Source organism: Chanodichthys erythropterus, chromosome 18 (assembly GCF_024489055.1).
Source record: "Chanodichthys erythropterus isolate Z2021 chromosome 18, ASM2448905v1, whole genome shotgun sequence".
Classification (NCBI taxonomy): Eukaryota; Metazoa; Chordata; class Actinopteri; order Cypriniformes; family Xenocyprididae; genus Chanodichthys; species Chanodichthys erythropterus.
Window position 1 is genome coordinate 34816258 of NC_090238.1, and position 24449 is coordinate 34840706.

The 24449-nt window shown below is 35.8% G+C and overlaps 2 protein-coding genes across 4 annotated transcripts in view; one reads left to right on the top strand and one right to left on the bottom strand.

Annotated features, from left to right (window-relative positions):
• Window positions 1–15689, bottom strand: part of ptgr2 (prostaglandin reductase 2) — a 41442-nt gene extending 25753 nt beyond the window's left edge. For both annotated transcript variants that reach the window (XM_067367547.1, XM_067367548.1), the window contains exon 1: window positions 15612–15689. The gene's annotated coding sequence lies outside the window, so the exon portion shown is untranslated. The remainder of the gene's footprint in view (window positions 1–15611) is intronic.
• Window positions 1–22161, top strand: part of mideasb (mitotic deacetylase associated SANT domain protein b) — a 35841-nt gene extending 13680 nt beyond the window's left edge. For both annotated transcript variants that reach the window (XM_067367543.1, XM_067367542.1), the window contains exons 3-13: window positions 1399–1707; window positions 2410–2767; window positions 3996–4062; window positions 6762–6904; window positions 7056–7159; window positions 11599–11674; window positions 12128–12216; window positions 14895–15041; window positions 15132–15254; window positions 15629–15834; window positions 18064–22161. In XM_067367543.1, the coding sequence (XP_067223644.1) occupies window positions 1399–1707; window positions 2410–2767; window positions 3996–4062; window positions 6762–6904; window positions 7056–7159; window positions 11599–11674; window positions 12128–12216; window positions 14895–15041; window positions 15132–15254; window positions 15629–15834; window positions 18064–18289 (1848 nt within the window). In that variant the 3' untranslated portion in view covers window positions 18290–22161. The remainder of the gene's footprint in view (window positions 1–1398; window positions 1708–2409; window positions 2768–3995; window positions 4063–6761; window positions 6905–7055; window positions 7160–11598; window positions 11675–12127; window positions 12217–14894; window positions 15042–15131; window positions 15255–15628; window positions 15835–18063) is intronic.
• The last annotated feature ends 2288 nt before the right edge of the window (window positions 22162–24449 follow it).

A 24449-nucleotide genomic window follows, 5' to 3' on the forward strand; every position in this document is an offset into this window, starting at 1 on the left:
AAACTCTGACCAATAAGAGTACAGTTTTACTCGCATAAACACATTTTGGTACACTTTGAAATGTTGCCTTGTGAAAGCCAACCGAACCTTAACAAATTAAGTCCCTGTTTTTGGAGCAAAACAAACGCCCTTAATCTTAAATTACCTTTAGCCAAGGCAAGTTGACGTCATTATCTGCTTAACATTGTACAGTGATGAATGCGGTGCCAGTTTCGTTTTTTTCCGTAAGTAGAATAGGGAAGGCATAGGACATTCAGCGTAAATGTTTTGAAGAATGCAGAAACGGGAAGTACGTTCAAGGCGATATTTTGTGTTTATAAAGCATAAACAGTGGTGTTTTTTTTCGAAAATGACAGATCGTTTCGCTAGATAAGACCCTTATTCCTCTTCTGGTATCGTTTAAAGCCCTTTGAAGCTGCACTGAAACTTGCAATTTTGGAGCTGTTGAAATCCACTCTATGGAGAAAAGTCCTGGAATGTATTCCTCAAAATCCTTAATTTCTTTTCGACTGATGAAAGAAAGACATAAACATCTTGGATGACATGGGGCTGAGTAAATTATCAGGAAAAGTTTAAAAGTGGACTAATCCTTTTAAATAAATGAGAGAGAAGGTAATAGTGATTTCTTTAATGAATTATCTAATTTAACTAAACGGTAGGGTGAGGGTGATAAGCGCATTTTCATCACAAAAAGCTGCTTGAACAGAGTTCCAGATACTAAAAATATGTAGTCTATTAAATAAGAATAGCCTACATTCAGTGTGTAATAATGACCGCAATCTTGTATTCTTATTGCCGACCCTGTTTTCACATAAAGTAAATGGAGCAAATGGGGTCAATTCCATCGATTCCTATGGTGGGAGTTGGGAATCGACTCTGAAAACCCAGAATCAAACACCCCGATAAGAAATATGTCGATTTAAAAACTTGAAACACACTCACTCCGATCTGTATCTGATCCATATGATCCACGTGGTGAGTGTTGTTAAACTCATTGCGGCGTTCCGTGCAGAAACCGATCTCGTGTGCTCTTTGCATATTGTTTGAATTCTCCGCTGCAATGCGATCTCATGCGTTATACCAATCACCCTGTGATTGGGTTAAAAGAGCTCATTCTCATGAATAAATTCAGAGATTAGCTCAGGGCCAGCTGACGTAGATTCATGCCTGCAGCCAGTCACACATTCCGAAAGCACGCTTCTACCTCACATTCTGTGATGTTGCTTTGACTTTGCTTTTCAACCTGGAAGAACGAAATTGCTTAGAAAAATGCAAAAATAACCAATTTATGAGCCTTTTGTAGTGTTTTCAGTAATGTAGAGTCTGTTTACATCTCAAAAAATGTGTTTTGGGGTGTTGTGACCCTATAATTTGACTGTGTTAATCTTGTGTTGTCAGCAAGAGCCACACAGGCCCTGGAGCCCCCCTGTTGCCCCAACAGGTCCAGGTCGAGGGGCAGCTGAGGTGGATCAGATGAGTGCCAAGCGACCCAGAGATGACAGCCTCATGCCATTGGTTATTCCAGTATCTGTGCCAGTGAGGCAGACTGGTTCCTCATCCCCGGATCACGAGCAGGCTTCCCTCTCAGCTAGTTGGCCTTCACGGCCTTTGGGCAGCCATGACATGAGCTGCTCCGATTACAAGACCTCTGTGATTGTTACACGGCGACGTTCACTGCGGAACTCTCTGTCTGAGAGCGCAGGCCAGGTGAGTTCACAAACTGACCGATCTTATCAAAACATCAAGGGCACCTTTTATGCCCATGATCTCTCTATTTGCCCTCGTATTTTTTCCATCCCCTCTGTTAAACCCTGGATTAAAACTCCCCATTAATCCACAAATTTCTCCCGACCCCCACTGTCCATTCTCCGAACCCTAATCCAACCTTCCCCCACCTCATTTCACTACCAGATTTATGATTTCTGACAAGACTCACCAAGATAACCCAGGTTGCATATGGTGTATGTATTTCTTCTAGGGGTGTAACGTTACATGTACTCGTCCCGGACTGTACGGTAAATGCCGCTAGGTGGAACAAACTGTGATTTCAGTTGCTTATTAGCATGCATTTTATGATATTGGCTTTTTATTATACTTATAAAGCAGATGTTAATGCCTTATTCTGCATGACCATATTCTACAACCCTTAATCCTACCCAATACCTAATCTTAACTACCTTACCTAACTATTAATAAACGGTAATTAGGGGTTTATTGAGGAAAAAGTCATAGTTAATAGTGAGAAATGGACCCTAAACTAAAATGTGACCATTTTTCCTATTGTACTGAAATCGTACCAAACCGCAACCCCCAAACCGAGGTACATACCAAACTGTGACTTCTGAGTACCGTTACACCCCTAAATGTTTCCACACTATTCATCTTGCCAACATCTAATTTCTTCTACAGAATGGTGGAACAGAGAGTGGAAGTGAAGCTGACGCCAAATCAGCCAAAGCCAAACGACGGCCTCGTCCAGAACCTCTCTTTATTCCCCCACCCAAACTTGGCACTTTTATTGTCCCACCAGTCTACTCCAGCATCACCCCTTACCAGAGTCACTTACGTTCACCTGTCCGATTGGTCGACAACCCCCTCAACATGCCACCTTACACTCCCCCGCCCATCCTCAGCCCGGTTCGAGAGGGTTCGGGTCTTTACTTTTCTACCTTCCTGTCGGCCGCTGCTGCTGCTGCAGCAGCAAATAATCAGGGGCTTCCCCCACCTGCCACTCCCAAATCTGCCACCCGCAGCCTTCTGCGCTCCAGTGAGTTCCTTTTACTACCTCTGCAATGTACACAGATAAAATTAATTAAATGATTAATTCACTTCAAAATTGTAATTTCCTGATCATTTACTCATGTCATGCCAAGATGTTTGTTTTCCTTTCTTCAGTTGAAAAGAAATGAAGGTTTTTGAGGAAAATATTCCAGGATTTTTCTCCATATAGTGGACTTCAACAGTTACCAATAGGTTGTAGGTCCTTATTGCATTTTCAGTGTAGCTTCAAAGAGCTCTACATGATCCCAGACAAGGAATAAGGGTCTTATCTAGCTAAATGAAATCAGCCATTTTCAAAATGTGTATATACTTTTTTTTAACCACAAATGCTTGTATTGCTCGTATAGCTCTGTGATGCACCACACATTACGTAATCATGTTGGAAAGGTCACGCGTGACATAGGTGGAAGTACCGCAGTAGGGTGAAAAACTCAAAATTGTCCAACATCGTCGTTTTACCTTTTTTTGTAAAGGCTGTTTGACTTAATCTTTGCACACGTTTGCTTTGTAGACACTGGATCGGTACTTCCGCCTATGTTAGCGTGACCTTTCCAACATGATTACGTAATGAGTGGCGCAATCCAGAGCTAGTGCAAGATGAGCATTTGTGGTTAAAAAAAGTGTATAAATTTAGATTTTTTTTTTTTTAGAAAATGACCGATCGTTTCTCTAGATAAGACTCTTATTCCTCATCTGGGATCATGTAGAGCTCTTTGAAGCTGCACTGAAACTGATTTGGACCTTCAACCTGTTGGTAACTGTTGAAGTCCACTATATGGAGAAAAATCCTGGAATGTTTTCCTCAGAAACCTTAATTTCTTTTCGACTGAAGCAATAAAGATGAACTAATCCTTTACATACTACTATACATAGAGTTCAGGTCATAAGTTTAGAATTGAATTACTTGAAATTAACAACCAAATGCAACCTAGAATTAAGTGCTGTTCCAAAACCTAGTAGGCCGCCTAGATGCTAACTAATCTTCTAAAACAGTGTCCTAACCGTATTACAATCTGAATAGGTTTCTAAACAGTCACTTATGTGTAAGTATGCACCTCATTAGGTTTTGGAACAGACTTGGTATATATATTTCAACAAGCCTGGTTATATGCAGTTAGACATAATTGTTATGCATATCATGATCAGAAGAATATATAAGAAACAGTGTTTACTTTGAGTCTAAGCGAAGTCTTTTTGTTTATATATATGTTCAGACAGCAGTGATATAACCCCTCCAGTTCTTTCTGCTATGAGTGAGGCTACACCTGTCAGCATTGAGCCGTAAGTACACATGCTATTCAAATAACACCCCCACACAATACGCTTCACAAGTTTCCTTAATTAGCCTACGCTTCTGGACAAATGATCATTTCTTTACTTTGTTAACCTTGACTTGTTTTGTTTTTTTTGCTACTTTCATACTAGATTCCATTCAGCATACTGTTTTGATGGCAGTTATTACTCAATATAGTAGCGCAGAAATTACTTTCATTTATTTTCTGCAGGGTTGCACCTTTATACAGCATAAACATATTGAATGTGAAAGCACAACTCGAGCCTGCTGTTGCATTTATGCTAATGCATTTTTTCTCACACACTGCTAATGCATGTGGTGTAAACAAGCCTTACAGTGCTGATATGTTGGTATTACCTGATGGTAAGTGGTAATTTGTAGTCTGCAGATGCAAAGTTCAGGGTTACAACTCATTTTGGAGCTGGTTGGGGAGCTGTTATGTCATGCGCAAGTTGCTCTGTTAGTGTGTTTTGAATGGGTTTCTTGGATCGTATACATGGGAAATTTCAGAGCTCTCTTTTTAAGAACAGAATAGGAGGGGGATGGTGGCTGAGCAGAGAGAATTATGGGATATCATCTCTGACTGGTACCAGCTGGTTTATCTAATGGTCAGAACAGTGTTCGGTTGAAATTCTTTCTCTCTTCCAGTCATACACAGACACAAACTCTCTGTGAATGGCTGCAGATTCCTTCATTTTGGAGTTGGCCAATGCACCACGAGAGCACATCCTGGAACAAAATAATAAAACACAATCTGTCTTGTCTTATCCCCAGACCTTGGCAGTCAGATACTGGAACATTTGGCTTTGGAAAACATGGGGTGTTAATTTTATGCAAATACCCATGGTCAGAGTCTACTCTCATGAATGCTTGAGTTCTCAAAAAAAAGAGCTGACAGTGAGATGAGCAATAAATTAATTCAAACAACAGTCTGAAAAAGTTTTGATGGTCTTTGAATGATTCTGGTTCAACCCAGACACTTTTAGATACAACACAGACTACCTGTGGAATGAACTGGAGTGGAATGTGATTTTGTTTTCAGGAATTTCTCATTTTATAGACATGCTTCAGTGGTAGCATGCTTCCAATCATTTCCAACCCCTTGTAGCTTCTTACATTCTCAAATCAGGCTTTGCACAAACTTCATCTTAAAGGGTTAGTTCACCCGAAAATGAAAATTCTGTCATTAATTACTCACCCTTGTGCCGTTCCAAACGCGTAAGATTTTCATTCATCTTCGGAACATAAATGAAGATATTTTTGATGAAATTCATGAGCTTTCTGACCTCCTTATAGACTGCAATGTTATTACAACTTTAAAGGCCCAGAAAGGTAGTAAAGACATTGTTAAAATAGTCAATGTGACTGTTGGTTCAACCTTAAAGACCCTCTGTGGTGAAAATCAGGTTCTTTATGTTGTTTATATGGTGTTTTTAATATGCTTTAAGACAAACCATGTGCAAATTCATAAGTCAACACCATTGCTGAGGATTTTCTCCTTAAAACTGCAGTGAAAAGAGTCTCAAACCCAATCAGTGGTGTTTGTGACGTCACAAACTACCTTGTAACCAATCATGTTATGTCAATAATGAACTAAATGCTTTTTTTTTGACATTCTAAGTTGTACAAAGCGTTTGAAAGGATGCTGATTTTTAGAAGGCAGCTGTCTGCCTCTGAGATGGTGAACAGGAACATGGTTTGTGTAACATTAGCAACACATTATTAGCTGTTTGATAATGTAGTCAAGCAAAAGGCTAATCATATTAATTACTGTTATGTGTCCGATGTTGTAAAAAGCGATACCATTGTGCAGTGTTTACCTTAGTAAGTTGACTGAGTGGATCTCTGAGCTGGTGTGAGCAAATGGAGGCGGGGCTAATTTGCATATTCATTGACTCGTGTATATTAAATAAAGGCAAGGGTGTAGAGTTACATTCAAGCTATTTTAAGGCATGAAGATTTTTTTTCCACTGGAAAAAACATTTAAATATGATATTTTGGTGATAAAAGATGAATTTTAAGAAATAAAATAATTGACTACAGGGGGACTTTAATGTTATGAAGTGACGAGAATACTTTTTGTGTGCAAAACAAAACAAAAATAATGACTTTATTGAATAATTTCTTCTTCCATGTCAGTTACCTATGCTGTTGCTGTGTAAACACAGTTCAGAGCTTCTAGGTTCTACATCAGAATGCTGGCTCAGTAAATTATTGAATAAAGTCATTATTTTGGTTTGTTTTGAAGTATTCTTGTCACTTCTTAAAATTGAAGTTGAACCACTTTAGTCACATGGACTATTTTAACAATGTCTTTACTACCTTTCTGGGCCTTGAAAGTGGTAATAACATTGCAGTCTAGGTCAGAAAGCTCTCAGATTTCATCAAAACTATCTTAATTTGTGTTCCAAAGATGAACTAAAGTCTTAGGGGTGTGCAAAGACATGAGGGTGAGTAATAAATGACTTTCATTTTTGGATGAACTATCCCTTTAATTGTTCTATTCAACTTATCACTCAAATTCTCATGCTAATAATATAATTAGTAAAAACAATTGTATTTGAAATTAGAAAAGTGTAAAATAGAATCTTTTCACTAGTGGCCTCATGTATTTTTGCGTGTGGATTGCTACAGCAGCCTGTTTATATTCTCTCTCTCTCTCTCTCTCTCTCTCTCTCTCTTTCAGTCGGATAAACATTGGATTGCGGTATCAAGCGGAGGTCCCAGAGCTGAGAGAGCGCTCAGCAGCGCAACACGACCTACACAAGGCTGAACTGGTGTGGGCGCCACTGCCTGACCTGGAGGCCAATACTCAGCAACAGCAAAGAGGTTTACAACTTACACAATACCATATTAACTTCTCTTATCTATTTATTTAATCAAATAAATTTAAAGGAAGTTGCAAATTTTTACAGCTTGCCTTACTTATTTATAGTTAAATCTGCATGACTGTAATCTTTTCCTGGACTTGTCCCTGCAGTGGATGACCTCATGCACCTGGCGTGCTCGAGTGCATTGTACGGAGGAGGGACCAATCAGGAGCTGGCTATGCACTGCCTGTATGAATGCAAGGGTGAAATCATGGTGAGTATCATATGGTGCAGTAGCACACTGGCATAGCTGCACTTCCTGCTGTATTGTGTACCAATCAAACCTGTTTACACCTGGCTGCTCCTCTTCTTAAAATGCTGATTAGTCAGAGCAATGGATGAAGGGTATGTCACATGTGTGAAAGATCTGAATGAGCAGTTTGTTGAGTCATTTAAGGATTTCTTGGTAACAACTGTGACAGGAAGTATCAGTTTAAGCAGTTAAATTATGTGGAATTATATTTTGTATTACAAAGCCTGAAAAGACAAAGTGTGCAGACACATTACATGCACATGGAAAATTGTACATGTAAAATACATGGTCTGCATTGTTTCCTTGAACAGCATTTTACTTGAGGCCATTCACACAACATGCATGTGACAAAGCTATTCATTTAAAGTCTTAAGGAGTCCAGGCTTTAAATTTCCTTTCCAGCAAAGACCTGAACACTCAAAAATCCCCCAAAATCCTGTTTCACACATTAATGTGTGGAATATACATTTCAGGGAAATTCATTGAACTTTATTGTAAAGTGTTACCGAAATGTACAGTTTGTACATTAGTTAACCCGTTAGGTGCCATATAAATATAAAGTTGTTCACTCACTGTTAACCAGGGTTGCCAAGTCTGTGGTTTTCCTGCAGAATTGGGCTACTTTTACAGTCTTACCGTGTTGTTGTTTTTTTTTTTTAAAAAAAAGCGACACCCCTACAACTCGATTTTTACCTCCCGGAAGGCAATTGGGCTAGTTTTTGCCATGATTGGGCAGGTTTAAAATAGCAATTTGGCTGGTTTTGTTATGCAGACCTGGCAACCCTGCTAAAATAACCCTTCTAAAAATAAATAAATGCTGTAATGCATTTTTTTTTTGTTGTTTGTTGCGATTATTGTCTTGTAAAAGTATTAATATATTCTACTATACTGTACTATACAATGCCATATATTTTTGCAAAACAAATCAATCAATGTTGAAATGAACTGTTAATTTATTTGTTTTTAGTGAGGGGAAAGACCTGTTAGTGTTTAATGCTGTTATGTTTGACATTTAAAAGAGTTTCTGTAATGTTGAGGTTTTTGTGGTTACCATTGTGCCGAAGAGTAGAGACATGAAGGTAAACACTACATTGACTCTATAAGCAATGACTGCGCTAATGCCAGTGATGAGTAATATCTTACTTGTTCATTAAATATACATTTTAAACAAGTTATGTCAGCATGTGCTATGATAGCTGTTGATTTGAACTAAAATGGACAAGATTGGTTTCAGGACTGGTAGTTGAAGCGACTTAATTTTTTGAGTTTATGCTACAAATTATTAAGTTCCTCTAACTCAGTGTAGCTTGTTAGCCAAACGAAAGTTTTCATAACTAGCCAGCACATTATTTTTTTAGAGTGCGGAGGTGACTAATTTGTGTCCATTATAGTCCCCCATCTTAACTGGTCCATAACATAACTGACCATAACTAGTGTCTCCTTTTACATTGATGATAACAAGTTTATTATAAGTGAACTTGGACAGTTGAACATTGAACAGAAGTATAGGTGACTCTAAAAGTGCATCTACTACATTCTTAAGGCCTGTTCATACCAATGACAATAAATATACTGATAAAGATATAGTTCTAAATTTAAAATAATAGCCATTTTAGTGATCATTATAGCTATCTTTCTCGGTGTAAACGGCCTTTACACTGTGACTGTTTTCTGTCCGCTGAACTTGATAATCAACAAGTGGCCGATAAACTTTTAATAAATCTTTTGCATCTTTTCATGCAAAATGGCGCTTTTGAATTACATTTAATATTGATAAATACAGTTAATTGTGATTCATTTGATTGATTAAACAGCATATTGTGTGATCAAATCTATTTGTTAATCATTTGGCAGCCCTAGCTTATTCATTTACTGTATGATCGCTGATTGGCAATCGAGGTGAAACCAATGCAACTGCTAATTGATGACCCGTGTTTTATAAAAACACAAATAGTGCATGCTTTGATGATTCTTTTCAGCGTTCGCTCAGTTGAGCCAGCAGCTGCAACAACACAACAGCCAGCCGCTTACTGCTGAGCTGTCACACTGCCGCCATAGCAACCGCCTGTCAATCACAGGCTCATGTCCAGAACGACACACTGAAGATGACTAAATTATGTGCGTTGGGTTTCTGAGCCAAATTTCGCGTGTTACACTGCAAAATAACATGCTGTTTGATGCTTTGTGGTTCGTATAACATGTGAACTACTTCTGCAGAAAATGAAAGTCACTTCGACTCTCTGAGAAGTGTCTGTGAGGTTTTTGGTGTTTACTGAGTTTCAGTGATAGAAGAGGTGTACTGAAAATGGTTTGAAGCTGTTGCTTTTAATAGTTTTATCTTATTGCATCTTGGGTTTTGTTTTGTCAAGTTGCTAGACCTTGTTTGTTGCTTTGTTTCATGCAAATGAATAACTTGTCTTGTGCCTCTTGCAAATGTGGTTTTGACAGATATTTTGACAGATGGGTACATCAGACAGTAATGACCTTTAATTTCAATTCCAACGGTTTGTCCTGCAATGCAATCTGTCATGTTAAAGGTTATTATCATGGGTTGGTGATGCCAACTTTGAAGTTGACATTACCAATATTATTTTTTTCCAATTGGCTTTTGGAATTATTGCATGTTTATTTGAAATCTACAGGTTAGAGAGTTTGAGTTGGAATAGTTTTTAAGAGCGTAAGTAAACAACAAATCTGTGAAAGCCAACTAGATGCATTTTCCTGCTCGTTGTGATGACATTTAGGTCTGGTTTCACAGACAGGGTTTAGAATAAGCCTGGATTATGCCTTCGTTCAAATTAGGACATTTAAGTGCCTTTTATAAACGTGCCTTAGAAAAAACTTTTTGTCTTGAGACAAAACAATGGCACTGAGCTGTTTTAACTGAAAGCAACTTGCCCTGACATATTTTAAAGCATGTCAAACATGCATTTTAATCTGGAACCAGTTTAAGCCTTGTCTGTGAAAATGGGGTTTAATGTCTCTGACAACCTCAAGACACATACAAGCTTAAAAAGCTTGAGAGGGGCATTACTGATGCATTTTGTCATATAATAAAACATGAAAATATCTCACCACAGGCCTTTTTTCAGTCACTTACCCAAAAGCTCATAAAAAAACACTGACTTCAGAACAATAGTATTGGAAGTGCAAAGAAAACTAATTTTCAGGTTTTTAGACACATACATGCAGCACTCTATTACTTTGAAATAACAGTCGTAAGGTGATTTTTAGTAACCACAACCTATTAACTACATGTGTAATTCATCACATTAACTATGAACACAAGCTGTAATATAAATCTCTGGTGTCCCCAAAATCTGTCTGTGAAGTTTCAGCTCAAAATACCCCACAGATCATTTATTATAGCTTGTCAAATTTGCCCTTATTTGGGTGTGACCAAAAACACGCCTTTTTCATGTGTGTGTCCCTTTAAATGCAAATGAGCTGCATTTATGTAGTTGCTGTGGAGTTGATTCAACTCATCGACTAGCATGTGCCTTCATGTTAATCTGTTGTGCAAATCCAGCATTGAATTGACCCTCGTTTGTGAAGCAGTCCAGCGTAAAATGATTTGCGCAAATATATAACACTTTACCGACTTTCTTTGGCACATTTCCTTTAGAAATAAAATTCAGTGACTTATGGAGACGCTTATGTTTATCGGTACATCCAACAACAGAATACTCAAGGCGGTATCTATGCTAACAGGGCAGATCATCACCAGTCATGTGCGGAGCATCCCCCTAATCTGGAATCGCTCGTTTAAAGAGACTGTTTATGATTTATGGGGATTATAATAAAGGGAGTGGGAGGATTTTCACCATTATAGGCTGGTTGTTGACACACATCTGTGTTCAGACACCTTTATAATGAAGTGAATTTTGCATAATAGGTCCCCTTTAAAGTATTATTATGTTTTGTTATCCAGTGCAGTGACATTAATACATTAAGTATGGCTGACACATTGAGCTGTGGATTTTATGCAGTCAATGTGAGTTCAAGTCTTGCTTGTGGCACTTGCTGTACACATGAATAAAAGTGGCAGAAAGGCCATAAATGAGAAAAAAGGTCACGTTAGAGCTCGCTGACCCAGAAAACGATGATGTCCTCGATTTATCGCACCCTGAGAAACTGTATGGTGCAACGAGGCAGAGAGAACAAAAGGGATCATCCAGCGACTTGCACAGCTGGGATAAACGCCTTCAGCAAAAGCCTTTTATACATGTTGTTAAGGATATAGCGATGGTCTAGCAGAATTGCATCTCTCCTGGCCTCATTAATCTCTTCGTGTCAACTCTGGGACATAACATGTCCTGACCATGTCTCTATTGCCACACACCGCAGACAGTTTTGTTTCCTCAACCATGCTAATTTTACTTTCTTTTTCATTTTTGTAGGGAGCCCTCACCCTCCTGTTGTTAAAAAACCCCATCTTTCCCAAAGCGCACCCCCTGGCTGACTACCACTACTCGGGTAAGTCCCTCTCACCGTCACTTTTCTTTTCTTTCACTTTTCTTTTGGCGAGGTGATGTGAGTTAATCCGTATGGTATTCGGGCCCGGTACCCTGTAACCCCCTGCACTGGCATTCAAAGCCATGCTCCCTGTCTCCGTTATAAACAAAAGCAGCTGAGGAGTGGAGTATGGCAGAGGGGAGGGGTTCGACTGAGAGATTGCTGGGTGATCGAGTGGGTTGCTGGGTAGAGTACGGGAGTGGGTGAGAGGGAAGGAGGGGGAGTGTGTCTGTGGCATGTTGTTAAATCCTGGGAGAAGACAGCGGCATCATTGTTTGTCTGGACATGTGTGTGCTGGCTGTTTGCCCTCTCTCTGTGCTTTGTGCGTGAATGTATTTGTGTTAGCGGGTGGGGGTGGTCTATAAGCAGCTACATGATTTCTGATTGTGTGGACCGTTTGTCTGTCCCACACAGGCTCTGACAGCTGGACGCCAGAGGAACGACGTTTCTTCAACAAAGGCATCGCTGCCTACAAGAAGGACTTCTTCATGGTCCAGAAACTGGTATGTGCAGGTTTGAACAAACCACCAAGTATCAGTCTCCCACACAAATCATATTACAATGCAGATTTAGGGATATATTTATTAATTATAGGGACTTGACTAGTAAGTAACCATCTAGAAACCACCCTGATCATCTTAACAACCAACTACAACACCCAAGTAACCACATCACAATATATTAAAACACTTAGAACATCCTAACAACACCCTATTAGGGGTGGGCGATATGACCAAATTCTTATTTCATGATATGAGGAATTTTATTTCATAATAACTATATATATATATATATATATATATATATATATATATATATATATATATATATATAATATAATATAATATAATATAATATAATATATATATATATATATATATATATATATATATATATATATATATATAAAATATAATATAATATATATATATATATATATATATATATATATATATATATATATATATATAATCTATCATGATAGTTGTTTTGTGTTATTTTATCTCATTAAAAATAAGAAAAAAGGTACAGTAGGTTTATTTACCTAAAAAATTAATTTCTCTCATTAATTACTCACCCTCATGTCATTACAAACCCATAAGACCTTTGTTCATCTTCAGAACACAAATTAAGATATTTTTGATGAAATCTGAGAGCTTCCTGTCCCTCCATAGACAGCAATTTAATTACCACTTTCAAGGCCCAGAAAGGTAGTAAAGACATCGTTAAAATAGTCCCCGTGACTACAGTGGTTCCACTTTAATTTTATGAAGCGACGAGAATACTTTTTGGGGGCAAAACAAAACAAAAATAACAAATTAATTTAGGTTCTATGTCAGTACGCCGACGACTTATTGGCCGATGCTGTTCAAGTGACCAGCACGATGTATGCGTGTGATGTTGACACAGGAGCCGGCCAATACTGAGCTGGTGTTTGGACGCAGAACACGGAAATGCTGCACTGTCTCTACAATGTAAACGTGTAGGAGAATGACAGAGTAGAGAAGAAATTGTTGAATAAAGTCGTTTTTTTGTTGTTTTTTACGCACAAAATGTATTCTCGTCACTTCATAAAAGTAAGGTTGAACCACTGTAGTCACATGGACTATTTTAATGATGTCTTTACTACTTTTCTGGGACTTGAAAGTGGTAATTAAATTGCTGTCTATGGAGGGTCAAAAAGCTCTCAGATTTCATCAAAAAAATCTCAAATTGTGTACCGAAGATGATCGAAGGTCTTACGGGTGTGGAATGACATGAGTAATTAATGACAGAATTTTTATTTTTGGGTGAACCAAGCCTTTAACAAATAGTACACAAATTTGATAAGCAAATATAGAAAATAAAATATTGCATAGTCTTCACTATATGAATTAAATGTAAATTTATTCTTATTAAAGCTAAAAAAAAGTTATTCAGTCAAGAGCAGCAAGATATTTTCTCTTTTGTTTGATTTACATTAATGACACAGAGCAGCAGGTTTATTAGGCTGCTGTCACTTTAACCCTCTGGAGCCTAAGGATTTTTGGGGCCCTGGAGAAGTTTTGACATGCCCTGACATTTGTGCTTTTTCAGTTGTTCATAAACATATTAATGGAAAAAGTGTCATTACACTGTATTCAGCACAAACTAGGCTACAATAATATGTGAGGAACATGTATGTACATGTTTGTGTTTTTGAAGGAATAACTTTTATGCGTGGTTATTGAAAAAACAAAAAACTTAAGTCACTGAAATAAGGCCAAAACACAAATATTAAATATGTGTTCACAAGACTTCTGGGTATTGGAGGTTGTAGACTAGAATTTTTGCTTCAAAATGATGTAAAAAGTATCATGCCTACTCGTTCACATAAAACAATATAGAGATTTAAATTTTGTAAGACACTTTTTGTCAAGACACAGAGATGTGAATCTTCATGAATAATGTTGTGATTCAAAAAACCCTCTGATAACAGGATCATACCAGCTGTATTAATGTTAATATAATGTCCACTCTTGACAGAAAACATGATTTTTGTGATCTCATGCATGCACGTATTATTGCACATCATGTAAAGAAAAATTTGTATAGGCCTATTATAGTTTAAGACTAAACACATGGATCCATTATACTGATACACATCCAACTGTTTACTTTCACTTGATGCATAACCGGCTGTGTTTACACGGATACTCCACGCGATGGGCAGTTTGACATAAGTGTGTGTATTTGACCATTTAAGCGCAATAAGACATGAAAGAGAACTGAATTTGCAATCAACACAGAGTTCCTTTTAAGGATACTATGTATTGTGCTTAACTCTTTTCAACATCAAGCACGTCTCGCTCTTTATATTCTCATTCATGCATTTCATCACTCTGAAGTGTCAATAGTCATATATATTTATATACCACGATATGACAAAATCTCCAACAATAGATATTTTATATATCACGGTAACAGTGTCGTAATACCGCCTAGCCCTACACCTTAACATCCACCCAGAGCATCCTAGCAACACATTAGCAACCAACTAGAACATCCAAACAACCATATAGATATACTAAAAACACTTAAAACATTCTAACAATCCACCTTTTTCCTGAACGCAGAAGTCTTGCCTGACAAATGTAAAACACCACTGACATGTAGTCATGAATTATGGTAATTCTGAATTATTTTAATGTTTGACTTTAAGGTGAACTCCAAGACGGTGGCTCAGTGTGTGGAGTTTTACTACACGTATAAAAAGCAGGTGAAGATCGGCAGGAACGGAACACTCATATATGGAGAAGCAGAACCACCAGAAACTAAAGCCACAACAGAGGAGGAAGTGGACAATAAAGTGAGTTCCTGTGGCTTTGTGTGTACGTGCACCTGAATGATTTGATTCCGTACAATCTAGTGCAGCACTGTAATGTTTCTTCTCCATCAGAGTTCACAGAAATTTGAATCACGGAAAGAAGACGAGGAGAGCAGGAAGTGGGATGGGTCATGTGACAGGAAACAAGAAAACAGCCCGGGCAGAGTGACACAATCTTTACAGGCCACTGAAAATGTGAGTTTGGAGACATTTGTACAACGTTACAAAAAAAAAAAAATTTTTTTTGTTCATCCCTAGTTCTGGCCTACTTGAAACAACAATAAGTAAACTGGTCTGCCAGAGGTTTGAGGCAATAGTCATGCATAGTTTATCACTGTAGGATATTTATAGCACCATCTAGTGGTATACTTTATTACAAGTTTATTCAATGTCATTTATAGTACACTTATAAGGGACCGTCCTGTCAGAGGAACCTGCAATTAACTTGCTGAAGAGCACAATGGTGAACACAGATGTGTTTGAACTTACAACCACAGAGGAAGTTCCCTGTCTGCTATCTGTGTGTGTTCAGCTGTGCTTGCTTAAACTCACCATTTGTTTCCTGTTAGGCTGCTGCCGTCTTAGTCTTAAGAAGTCAGGAGGACAGCACTAGGGATCCGTCCACGTTGGGGGTCAGTCAACCTCTTCCTCCTCCTCCACCACCACCACCATCTAAACCTCGCGCTGAAACCGCAGGCAGGAAAACTGGGGCCGGCAATACAGGAAAAGGACAAACTAACCAAGAGGGTGAATTTCCCTGCAAGAAGTGTGGCAGGTCAGTTTATTGGGATACACACTCAATTTACGCATTTACTCAATTTACTAATGATAATAGTTTGACATTTTATTAAGGTTAAGGCTTTACAGTACGTGTGCTTACAGTGTACTTACCCAAGAATGTACTGTAATATAAGGTAACTACATGGGGTTAGGTTAGGGTTAGGTTAGGTTTAGGTGTAGGTTCAGGGTTAGTACCTACAGTAGTTATTACCCAGTTATTGTAATTGCTATAATAAGTACATAATATGTTCATGTGGAACAGGACTGTAAAATAAAGTGCTAACTTTATTAATTTACTTAAATGTACCTTATTTTATTTATTTACTGAATTTAAATTGAATTAGTACATAAAATAAGGTACATTTTAAATAAATACATTTAAATTAAACATTTAATTTAAATGATTTATTTAAAGGTACATTTAAGTAATTTAAGTAAATAAAATAAGATACTTTTAAATAATTTATTTAAATTAAATATTTAAATGTACCTTATTTTATTTATTCATTTAAATGTATCTTATTTGAATAAATGAAAAAAGGTCAGTTTAATTAAGCAAGCAAGTAAATAAGTATATTTATAAATAAATAGGGTAAATTTAAAAAAAATTAAATAATTCAATAAAATTAATTCATTTATCGAATTATTACATTTTTTAAATGTACCCTATTGACTTAAAAATATACTTATTTATTTTGTTTTTATTTTTATCTGTGGTGTTCTGTGCTGTTTTGTATATTACTTTCTAAATGTCACAGTGTGTGAACTACAGTGTTGGAGAGTAATTAATTAAGAGTTGTGACATTACTAACTGAACCACATTTTTCATTTTCATGACGGTATTTCAGGTGTTTTTACAACAGTGCAGGAAAATGCTTGCTTTTCCAAGTAGCATGTGGGTTTTTGTTTTTTTGCATTGTATTGTGTATTCAGCTTTACAGTCAAAGAAACTGAGGTAATAATCAAACACTTACAAAGGCGTCTTGCATATATATATATATACACACACCTTTTATATATAGCAAAGTATAATTAAAACCTTTTAGATTCAATAAAAGAGATCTAGTTGTACTACCTTACATACTTTGGATGACATATCTTTTTTCTTTCTTTCTTTCTTTTTTTTTCTTTCTTTCTTTCTTTCTTTCTTTCTTTCTTTCTTTCTTTCTTTCTTTCTTTCTTTCTTTCTTTCTTTCTTTCTTTCTTTCTTTCTTTCTTTCTTTCTTTCTTTCTTTCTTTCTTTCTTTCTTTCTTTCTTTCTTTCTTTCTTATTATTAAGGCCTTTAGACAAAAAAATGATCTGTCACGTCATTAACCCAATATGAAATTTTCTGATTTGTCAATGAAGCATTCTTTTTAGTTGGATCTTTTGCAGTGAATTGGTTGATCCAGTTAACAAAACCAGTCTGAATCCGAATGATCTGGTTCTCAGGTTCAGCTCATTGATCTACATGTCTGATTTATAGAGATGGGTTTTATGCTTTGGATAAAAAGACTAAATAGATTTATTTGCTCATGATGCGTTCACAGATCTGACTGATCCGTTTCTCTGGTTCAGATCAGTGACTCATTGATCTGCATGTCTGATTCATCAGTGATTCATTCTTTGAGTTAGACCTTTGCATTGAATCGGTTGACCCAAATAACAATGATTTGTTCACAAATCTGACTTATCCGGTTCTCTGGTTCAATTCATTGACTCAGTAATCTGCAGGTCTGATTTGTGAATGATTTATTTTTTTAAAGTCAGATGTTTTCAATGAATCTGTTAATGCAGTTAAAAAAAAAATGGTCTGAATGAATATTTAATGAATCCTACTGATACAGTTCTCATTGACTCAATGATCTGCATCTCTGAATTATGAACAAATCATTCTTTTGAGTCGGATCTTTACAATCACTCAGTTTGCAAAATGAATTTGTGAATTCTACTGATCCGGTGTCATGAGAAATCAAGTATATGTATACTAGTATATGAACCATGTCATTTAAAAGGCATTAGTGGTCATTACAACGCATTTTAAATTATATAAATCATAACGTGATTTTGCAGGAATTATAATCAGGCGCTAAAAATACCACCCATTAAAAGTCAGTTGAACCAATGGGATCACTCGGGGTCCTTAAAGAGACCCAATTTCCTGGGGGGACTTGATTTCTCAACACACCAGTTCTCGAGTTCAAATCACTGATCTAAAGATCTGAACATTTTTTTTTTCTCCAGGATCTTCTTTAAAGTGAAGAGCCGCAGTGCCCACATGAAGAGTCACGCTGAGGCGGAGAAAAAAGCAGCTGCGCTCCGGCAGAGGGAGGCCGAGCAGCGGGCGGCAGCCGCCATGTTGGCCGCCCAGCAGAACGGAGCGATGGGGGATCAGGGCAAATCCAGGCGAGCCAGCAGTGACGATTCCTCAGAGGAAGAGGAGGATGCAGATGACGAAGACTGGCACTAGCTAACAATCTCCTTATGTGTGACTGAGAAAAGACTTATTTATTTTGATTTTACCAGCCAACAAAATCCCATCCCGAAAGAAGAGTTTCAGGGACTGGCTCACTCCCGTAGGATGTTTGTGTGAGTGCGTATGTGTGCTACTTGTGTTTATGAGACGGACAAAGATGGAGACCGATGCTGTAGAAGCATTCAGGGGCTTAATTTTCAGATATAGGGCTATTGGGAGTGTAAGCCATGCCATCTCAGTGTGAATGCGTGCGCATGTGTCTATAAAATGCACTTTCGGACTCATCCAACACACACCGATCTGACCGCAGCACATCTATCAGTGTCTGCACAGAACTCACTCACTGTTCTCCCGTGAAATGAACCTTTATGGATTCAGTGCTGTGGACGTCGACGGACGCAAAAGCAAGTGCGCGTGTGTGTTAAGTCTTTTCCTCCTTTTTTGAAATGAAAACAACGGTATATTTCTCTTCCACGTGACTGCCAAACGCTTGCACAACTGTGCTTGTACGCCTGATCTCCAGTGCTGTAATTTTTGGGCTTTCTGTTTTCAGTATCTTAAAGGTATAGTTCATCTGAAATGGAAAATTCTGTCGTTTTCTCACCCTCGTGCCGTTACAAATATGTACGACTTTCTTTTATCCGTTGAACACAAAAGCTTAGTGGGATGTTCTTTCTTCTCTTTGCCATATAATATTTCTTTTTTAATTACCATAAAGAAAAAAAAAGTACTCCAGATAACTATTATGTCATATTCCAAGTCTTGAAATAGCCAAACAATAGGTTTGCGTGAGGAAATCTTGACTCATCTTGATAGCGTTAAAGTTAACGAAAACTATTAAAAATCATATTCTTTAATTGATTTAAAGCTGAAATAAAATATAAATATTAGATGGAAAATCTTAAATGAAAATAACTGAAATAAAATAAGTTCTAAGTACTAAAATTGCTTAAACTAAAACTGAAATGAAATATTAAAGCCTCACGACATGCCGACAAAAATATATATATTGTGGCCACGTTGAACTAATTTGTTCCCTCTTTTTGGTTTAACTAAAACAAGAGAACTAATTATTACAACATGGCCGCAATTTAATAAATCAGGGGAACGAATTATTATATTGTGCGCACAAATTATTTAAAATGATGAAATGAATTAATAAAAAGTGTTGATTTATTAGTAAGTTGTGGGAGCGAATTGTTAATTGCGAATTTTGGCTCTGAAACAAAATGAGAAAAAAAATGACAAAAGTATAAAAGATACTGATACTTAAATGAAAAATGATAACTGACAATACATTTATTAATATATAATTCAATACATTAATAAATACAGTATATATTATAATATAAATAATAAAATAACGTGGGTGTATGTGCATGGGATTTAAGAGTTATGGCAGAGTATTTTTAGTGAATGACAGCAAAAGACTTCGTATTCTGTCAAATCGATTAATCGCGCTTAATCGCATCTAATATAAGTTTGTAAATAAATTGTGTGCGTGTATATATATATTAGGGCTGCAACGATTAATCGCGATTAATCGTTTGCAAAATAAGTCTGTGTTTACGTAATATATATGTGTGTTCTGTGTATAATAATTATGTATATATAAATACACACACATTCATGTATATATTTAAGAAAAATGTTATATTTATATATAAAATATTTGTTTATATGTAATATAAAATATATATAAATATATATATTTAAAATACATGCATATATTTCTAAACTTTATACCTGTATGTGTGTGTATTTATATATACATAATTATTATACACAGAACACACATATATATATATATATATATTACGTAAACACAGACTTTTATTTTGCAAACAATTAATCACGATTAATCGTTGCAGCCCTAATATATATAATATTTACAAACTTTTGTGTTAGATGCGATTAATCGATTTGGCAGTACTACTGCTAATACATTTAGTACTGCCAATCGATTAATCATAATTAATCACATCTAGCATGAAAATTTGTAAATATAAGCACACACATATATAAACTTACATGCGATTAATCGATTCGACAGTACTAATGCTAATACATTAAGTAGTGCTGTCAAATCGATTAATTGCATCTAACAAGTTTGCAAGTGTGTATAAATATATAAACTTATGTTAGATGCGATTAATCGATTTGACAACACTAATGCTAATACTACTATACTACTAATGCAATATATAAAATTAAGTAGTGTTGTCAAATCAATTAGTCACATCTAACAAATGTTTGTGTGTATATACACACACATATTTACTTTTATGTGGGATGCGATTAATCGATTTGACAGCACTACTTAATTTTATATATTGCATTAGTAGTATAGACCACTATTGTTATTATTTATTTATTTTATTTTTACTTTTTCGAGCTTGACAGCCGCCCCTGGTGTTACTATATATTTTCACTTCATGGAAATGACCAGGTTGAACATTCAGCTTAACATTTCCGTTCATGTTCGCTGTCAGGCTTTGGAAAGACACGAGGGTGAGTGAATGATGCTAGGGTTTTCATTTTTGAAATAATTATTCCTTTAATTTTAAATGGTGACCTCGCTGATGCCTTCAATGTTTTTGACACTTTCTATCTTTACATGACAATCACTTTTACAAAGGTCTTTTTTTATACTCCGCAGATTATAATGGTTGTCCTCGATATAATCATTTATTGTTATCATTACTGTTACTATTAGCTTTGTACTGTTTTATTATAATTATGTTGTTTTCTTTTTGGGGGGGGGGGATTCTTTTTCTCATTTGACTTTTAGTTTTGGACGTTTGCTACCTGTGTTTAAGTGAAGATTGCATATAGTTGCTGAGAGCGTGATTTATAAAACCACACTGTAAGTGCAATAGCAATAGTGGGACGTTTGAGTTCCCTCCCACTCCACTTTGTTTTATTTTATTCTCAGCGTCTTTGAACAAATGTATTAGATAATCAACTTATGTTTTAGTGTAAGAACAAATGTGAGATCTGATGGTTGGTGGGTTTAAGGGTAGTTGCAAGCAGCTCGGGTTTCTATCTCTCTACTGGCCAAATACTTAAGCACTTGGCTTTGTCTCCATGGCAACAAAGAGTCTTCTTTTAAAGGATAAGGCACACAGGGGATTTCACAGCCAACAGTAACAGCTCCAATTATTGCTAATAACACAGAAGTCTTCTATGCAGAATGTGTGTGTGTGTGTGTATGTGTGTGCGCACGTGCGTATGCATGTGTGGTTGTTTATTTGCATGGGTGTGCATGCGTGGTTGTGGGTAGTTGATGCACCAAAACTGTTTCAAACTCAAAGCCAAGTGAGAAAAAGAAGCTTCCTAGACTATTTAATGTCTTTTTTTGTTATTTCTAAAAAATATATATATTATATATACTTGTTCATATATGTGAAAAGACTGATTTGCTCTAATATGAAGATACGGGCATTTGTTGAAATGATTTAGCCAAGCTTTTTGTTATTGTCGTTGTTGTCGAAAGATGAATATGATGGTGAAATTAATTTGGGGAATGTAGTAATGGTGCACCTCCCGTTTCTGTCTTTCATTCAGCCAAGGGAAATTCTTCTGTAGAGGAATATAAAGTATGAAAAAGGCTTCTATAACTGTATGCACACTTTCTATGCTATTTTCATAGGGGCTTGTACACTAATGATGGCTGTGGAAAGAACTCTGAAGTGCTTTTTACTACAGTATAACTTATTGTGTTTCAGTTGTTTTTATCATGTGTTTTAGAATAATAAATAAGGAAAAAAACACAATAAACATGACAATATTTGTAACAGTATTTGGGGAGGAAGAGTGTATTTCAATTGGCCAAATGATGTCTAGAGGACATGAATAAAAAAGATCAAGATAATCATTTAGATTTCTATTTTTTCTTGCAGCACACTGAATGTCCACATGATGGTGTTGTTGTCTACATTATTTTTCAGACTAGAAAAGCTATAGTGATTATATGAAAATGTGCAAGTGAGAAAAAAATTAATTTATGATGAAATGTATAAATAGTTGGTTCATAATTAAAATCTTTACATTATATTTACATATTTTAACATTATTTAATGGCAAGTGAGGCTAATATAAATATAACACCAGGTTATATAACTATTACTGAAAGAATATCACAAGTTTAAGTAGTTGCATACGTCAGATAATTACAGTAAATGTTAAATATGAGACTCACCAAATGGTTTTGGAACAGAAAAGTCATGTTACATTAAAGTTAATTTTACAAATCAAATGATAACTAGACTTTAATGAGGTGCTAAATTGTGTCTAAACTAACATATTCATGCAAAACATGAATACAAAAAGTGGCTGTATATGAACCTTGGCTAAACGTACACGACTTGATGACAAAGACAAAACACAGCCATACAGGGTAACAAAAATGACACTAAATTGACGTGTATTATTCATTCTACAACTGTCACATTTAATTGCATATAGACTCCATATCTTAATTAACATAAATGCATCTACCTGTGATATTTTGTGGCATGGTTGGTATGACATTATTTAAAGGTGCCCTAGAATCAAAAATTGAATTTACCTCAGCATAGTTGAATAACACGAGTTCAGTACATGGAAATGACATACAGTGAGTCTCAAACTCCATTGTTTCCTCCTTCTTATGTAAATCTCATTTGTTTAAAAGACCTCTGAAGAACAGGCGAATCTCAACATACATAACAGTGGGGATCATTAATATGTATGATCATTAATATATATGCAGGGAGCGCGCAATTTAAAGGGGCCGCAGCCTGAATCGGTGCATAGTCAATTATGCCCCAAAAAACTGAATAAAAAAAAAAAAATCTATGAGCTGAAACTTCACAGACACATTCAGGGGACACCTTAGACTTATATTACATCTTGTAAAAACTGGTTCTAGGGCACCTTTAAGCATTTTGTCATGTCCCTGAGGCACTTCACTGAATTTGTACTTAGAAAATATTTAACAAAATGTGCACAGTGTCTGTAATTTTTGGCAATATTGTAAGTATTTATTTGTGTTACTTTATTGTGAAAAAAAATCTAAAAAAGGAAGATATTTTATGTAAATCAGACTATAAAATTACATCCATCAACCCCGTCACGCCAACCATTCTCCACCTTTAATAATTTAGACCCATATGTGACATCATTTACCAGAAATGACATCATTCAGGTCTCTTTAACAGTGGTGCAGAAGATGTTAAGAAGTATCATACCTTTAATTCATATTTTTGAGGTGTATTATAGTCATGGAGGGTACTTTACCACATAAAATTGTGGTTTCAGTTAAACATCTTAACTGAAAACATTTTTACAAAAATAAAGAGACACACAATTTGTCTATTTTTAACTTCAGTCCCATAAAAATGTGACAATTATCATACATTTGTAGTTATTAAATTGTTATGAGGTAGATGTTTGTTTTATAACAAGTTTTGTGTAAAATCTTTCATTTTAATTTGTGCATTCGTGTAATCGTGCAAAACTCCATTTTGTCTGTTACAGGGTTTGAAAAAAAGAGCTGTGGAGAATATATATATATATATATATATATATATATACAGCTATGGAAAAAATTAAGAGACCACTCCAAGTTCAGAAATCAATGTTAAGTGGTCTCTTAATTTTTTCCATAGCTGTATATATATATATATATATATATATATATATATATATATATATATATATATATATATATATATATATATATATATATATATATATTTAGAAAATTTAGAAAAGTTTGGGATCGGTAAGATTTTTAAAGTTTTGTCTGCTCACTAAGGGTGCATTTACTTAATTAAAAATACAGTAAAATCAGTAATACTGTGAAATATTATTACAATTTAAAATGACTGTTTTCTATTTGAAAATATTTTATAATGTAATTTATTCCTGTGATCAAAGCTGAATTTTCAGCATCATTACTCCAGTCTTCAGTGTCACATGATCCTTCAGAAATCATTCTAATATGTTGATTTACTGCTCAAGAAACATTTATTCTTTACAATTGTACAAAATATTTGTGTACAATATTTTTTTTCTTTGATGAATAGAAAGTGTTTATCTGAAATCTAATATTTTGTAACATTATAAATGTCTTTACTGCCACTTTTGATTGATTTAATGCATCCTTGCT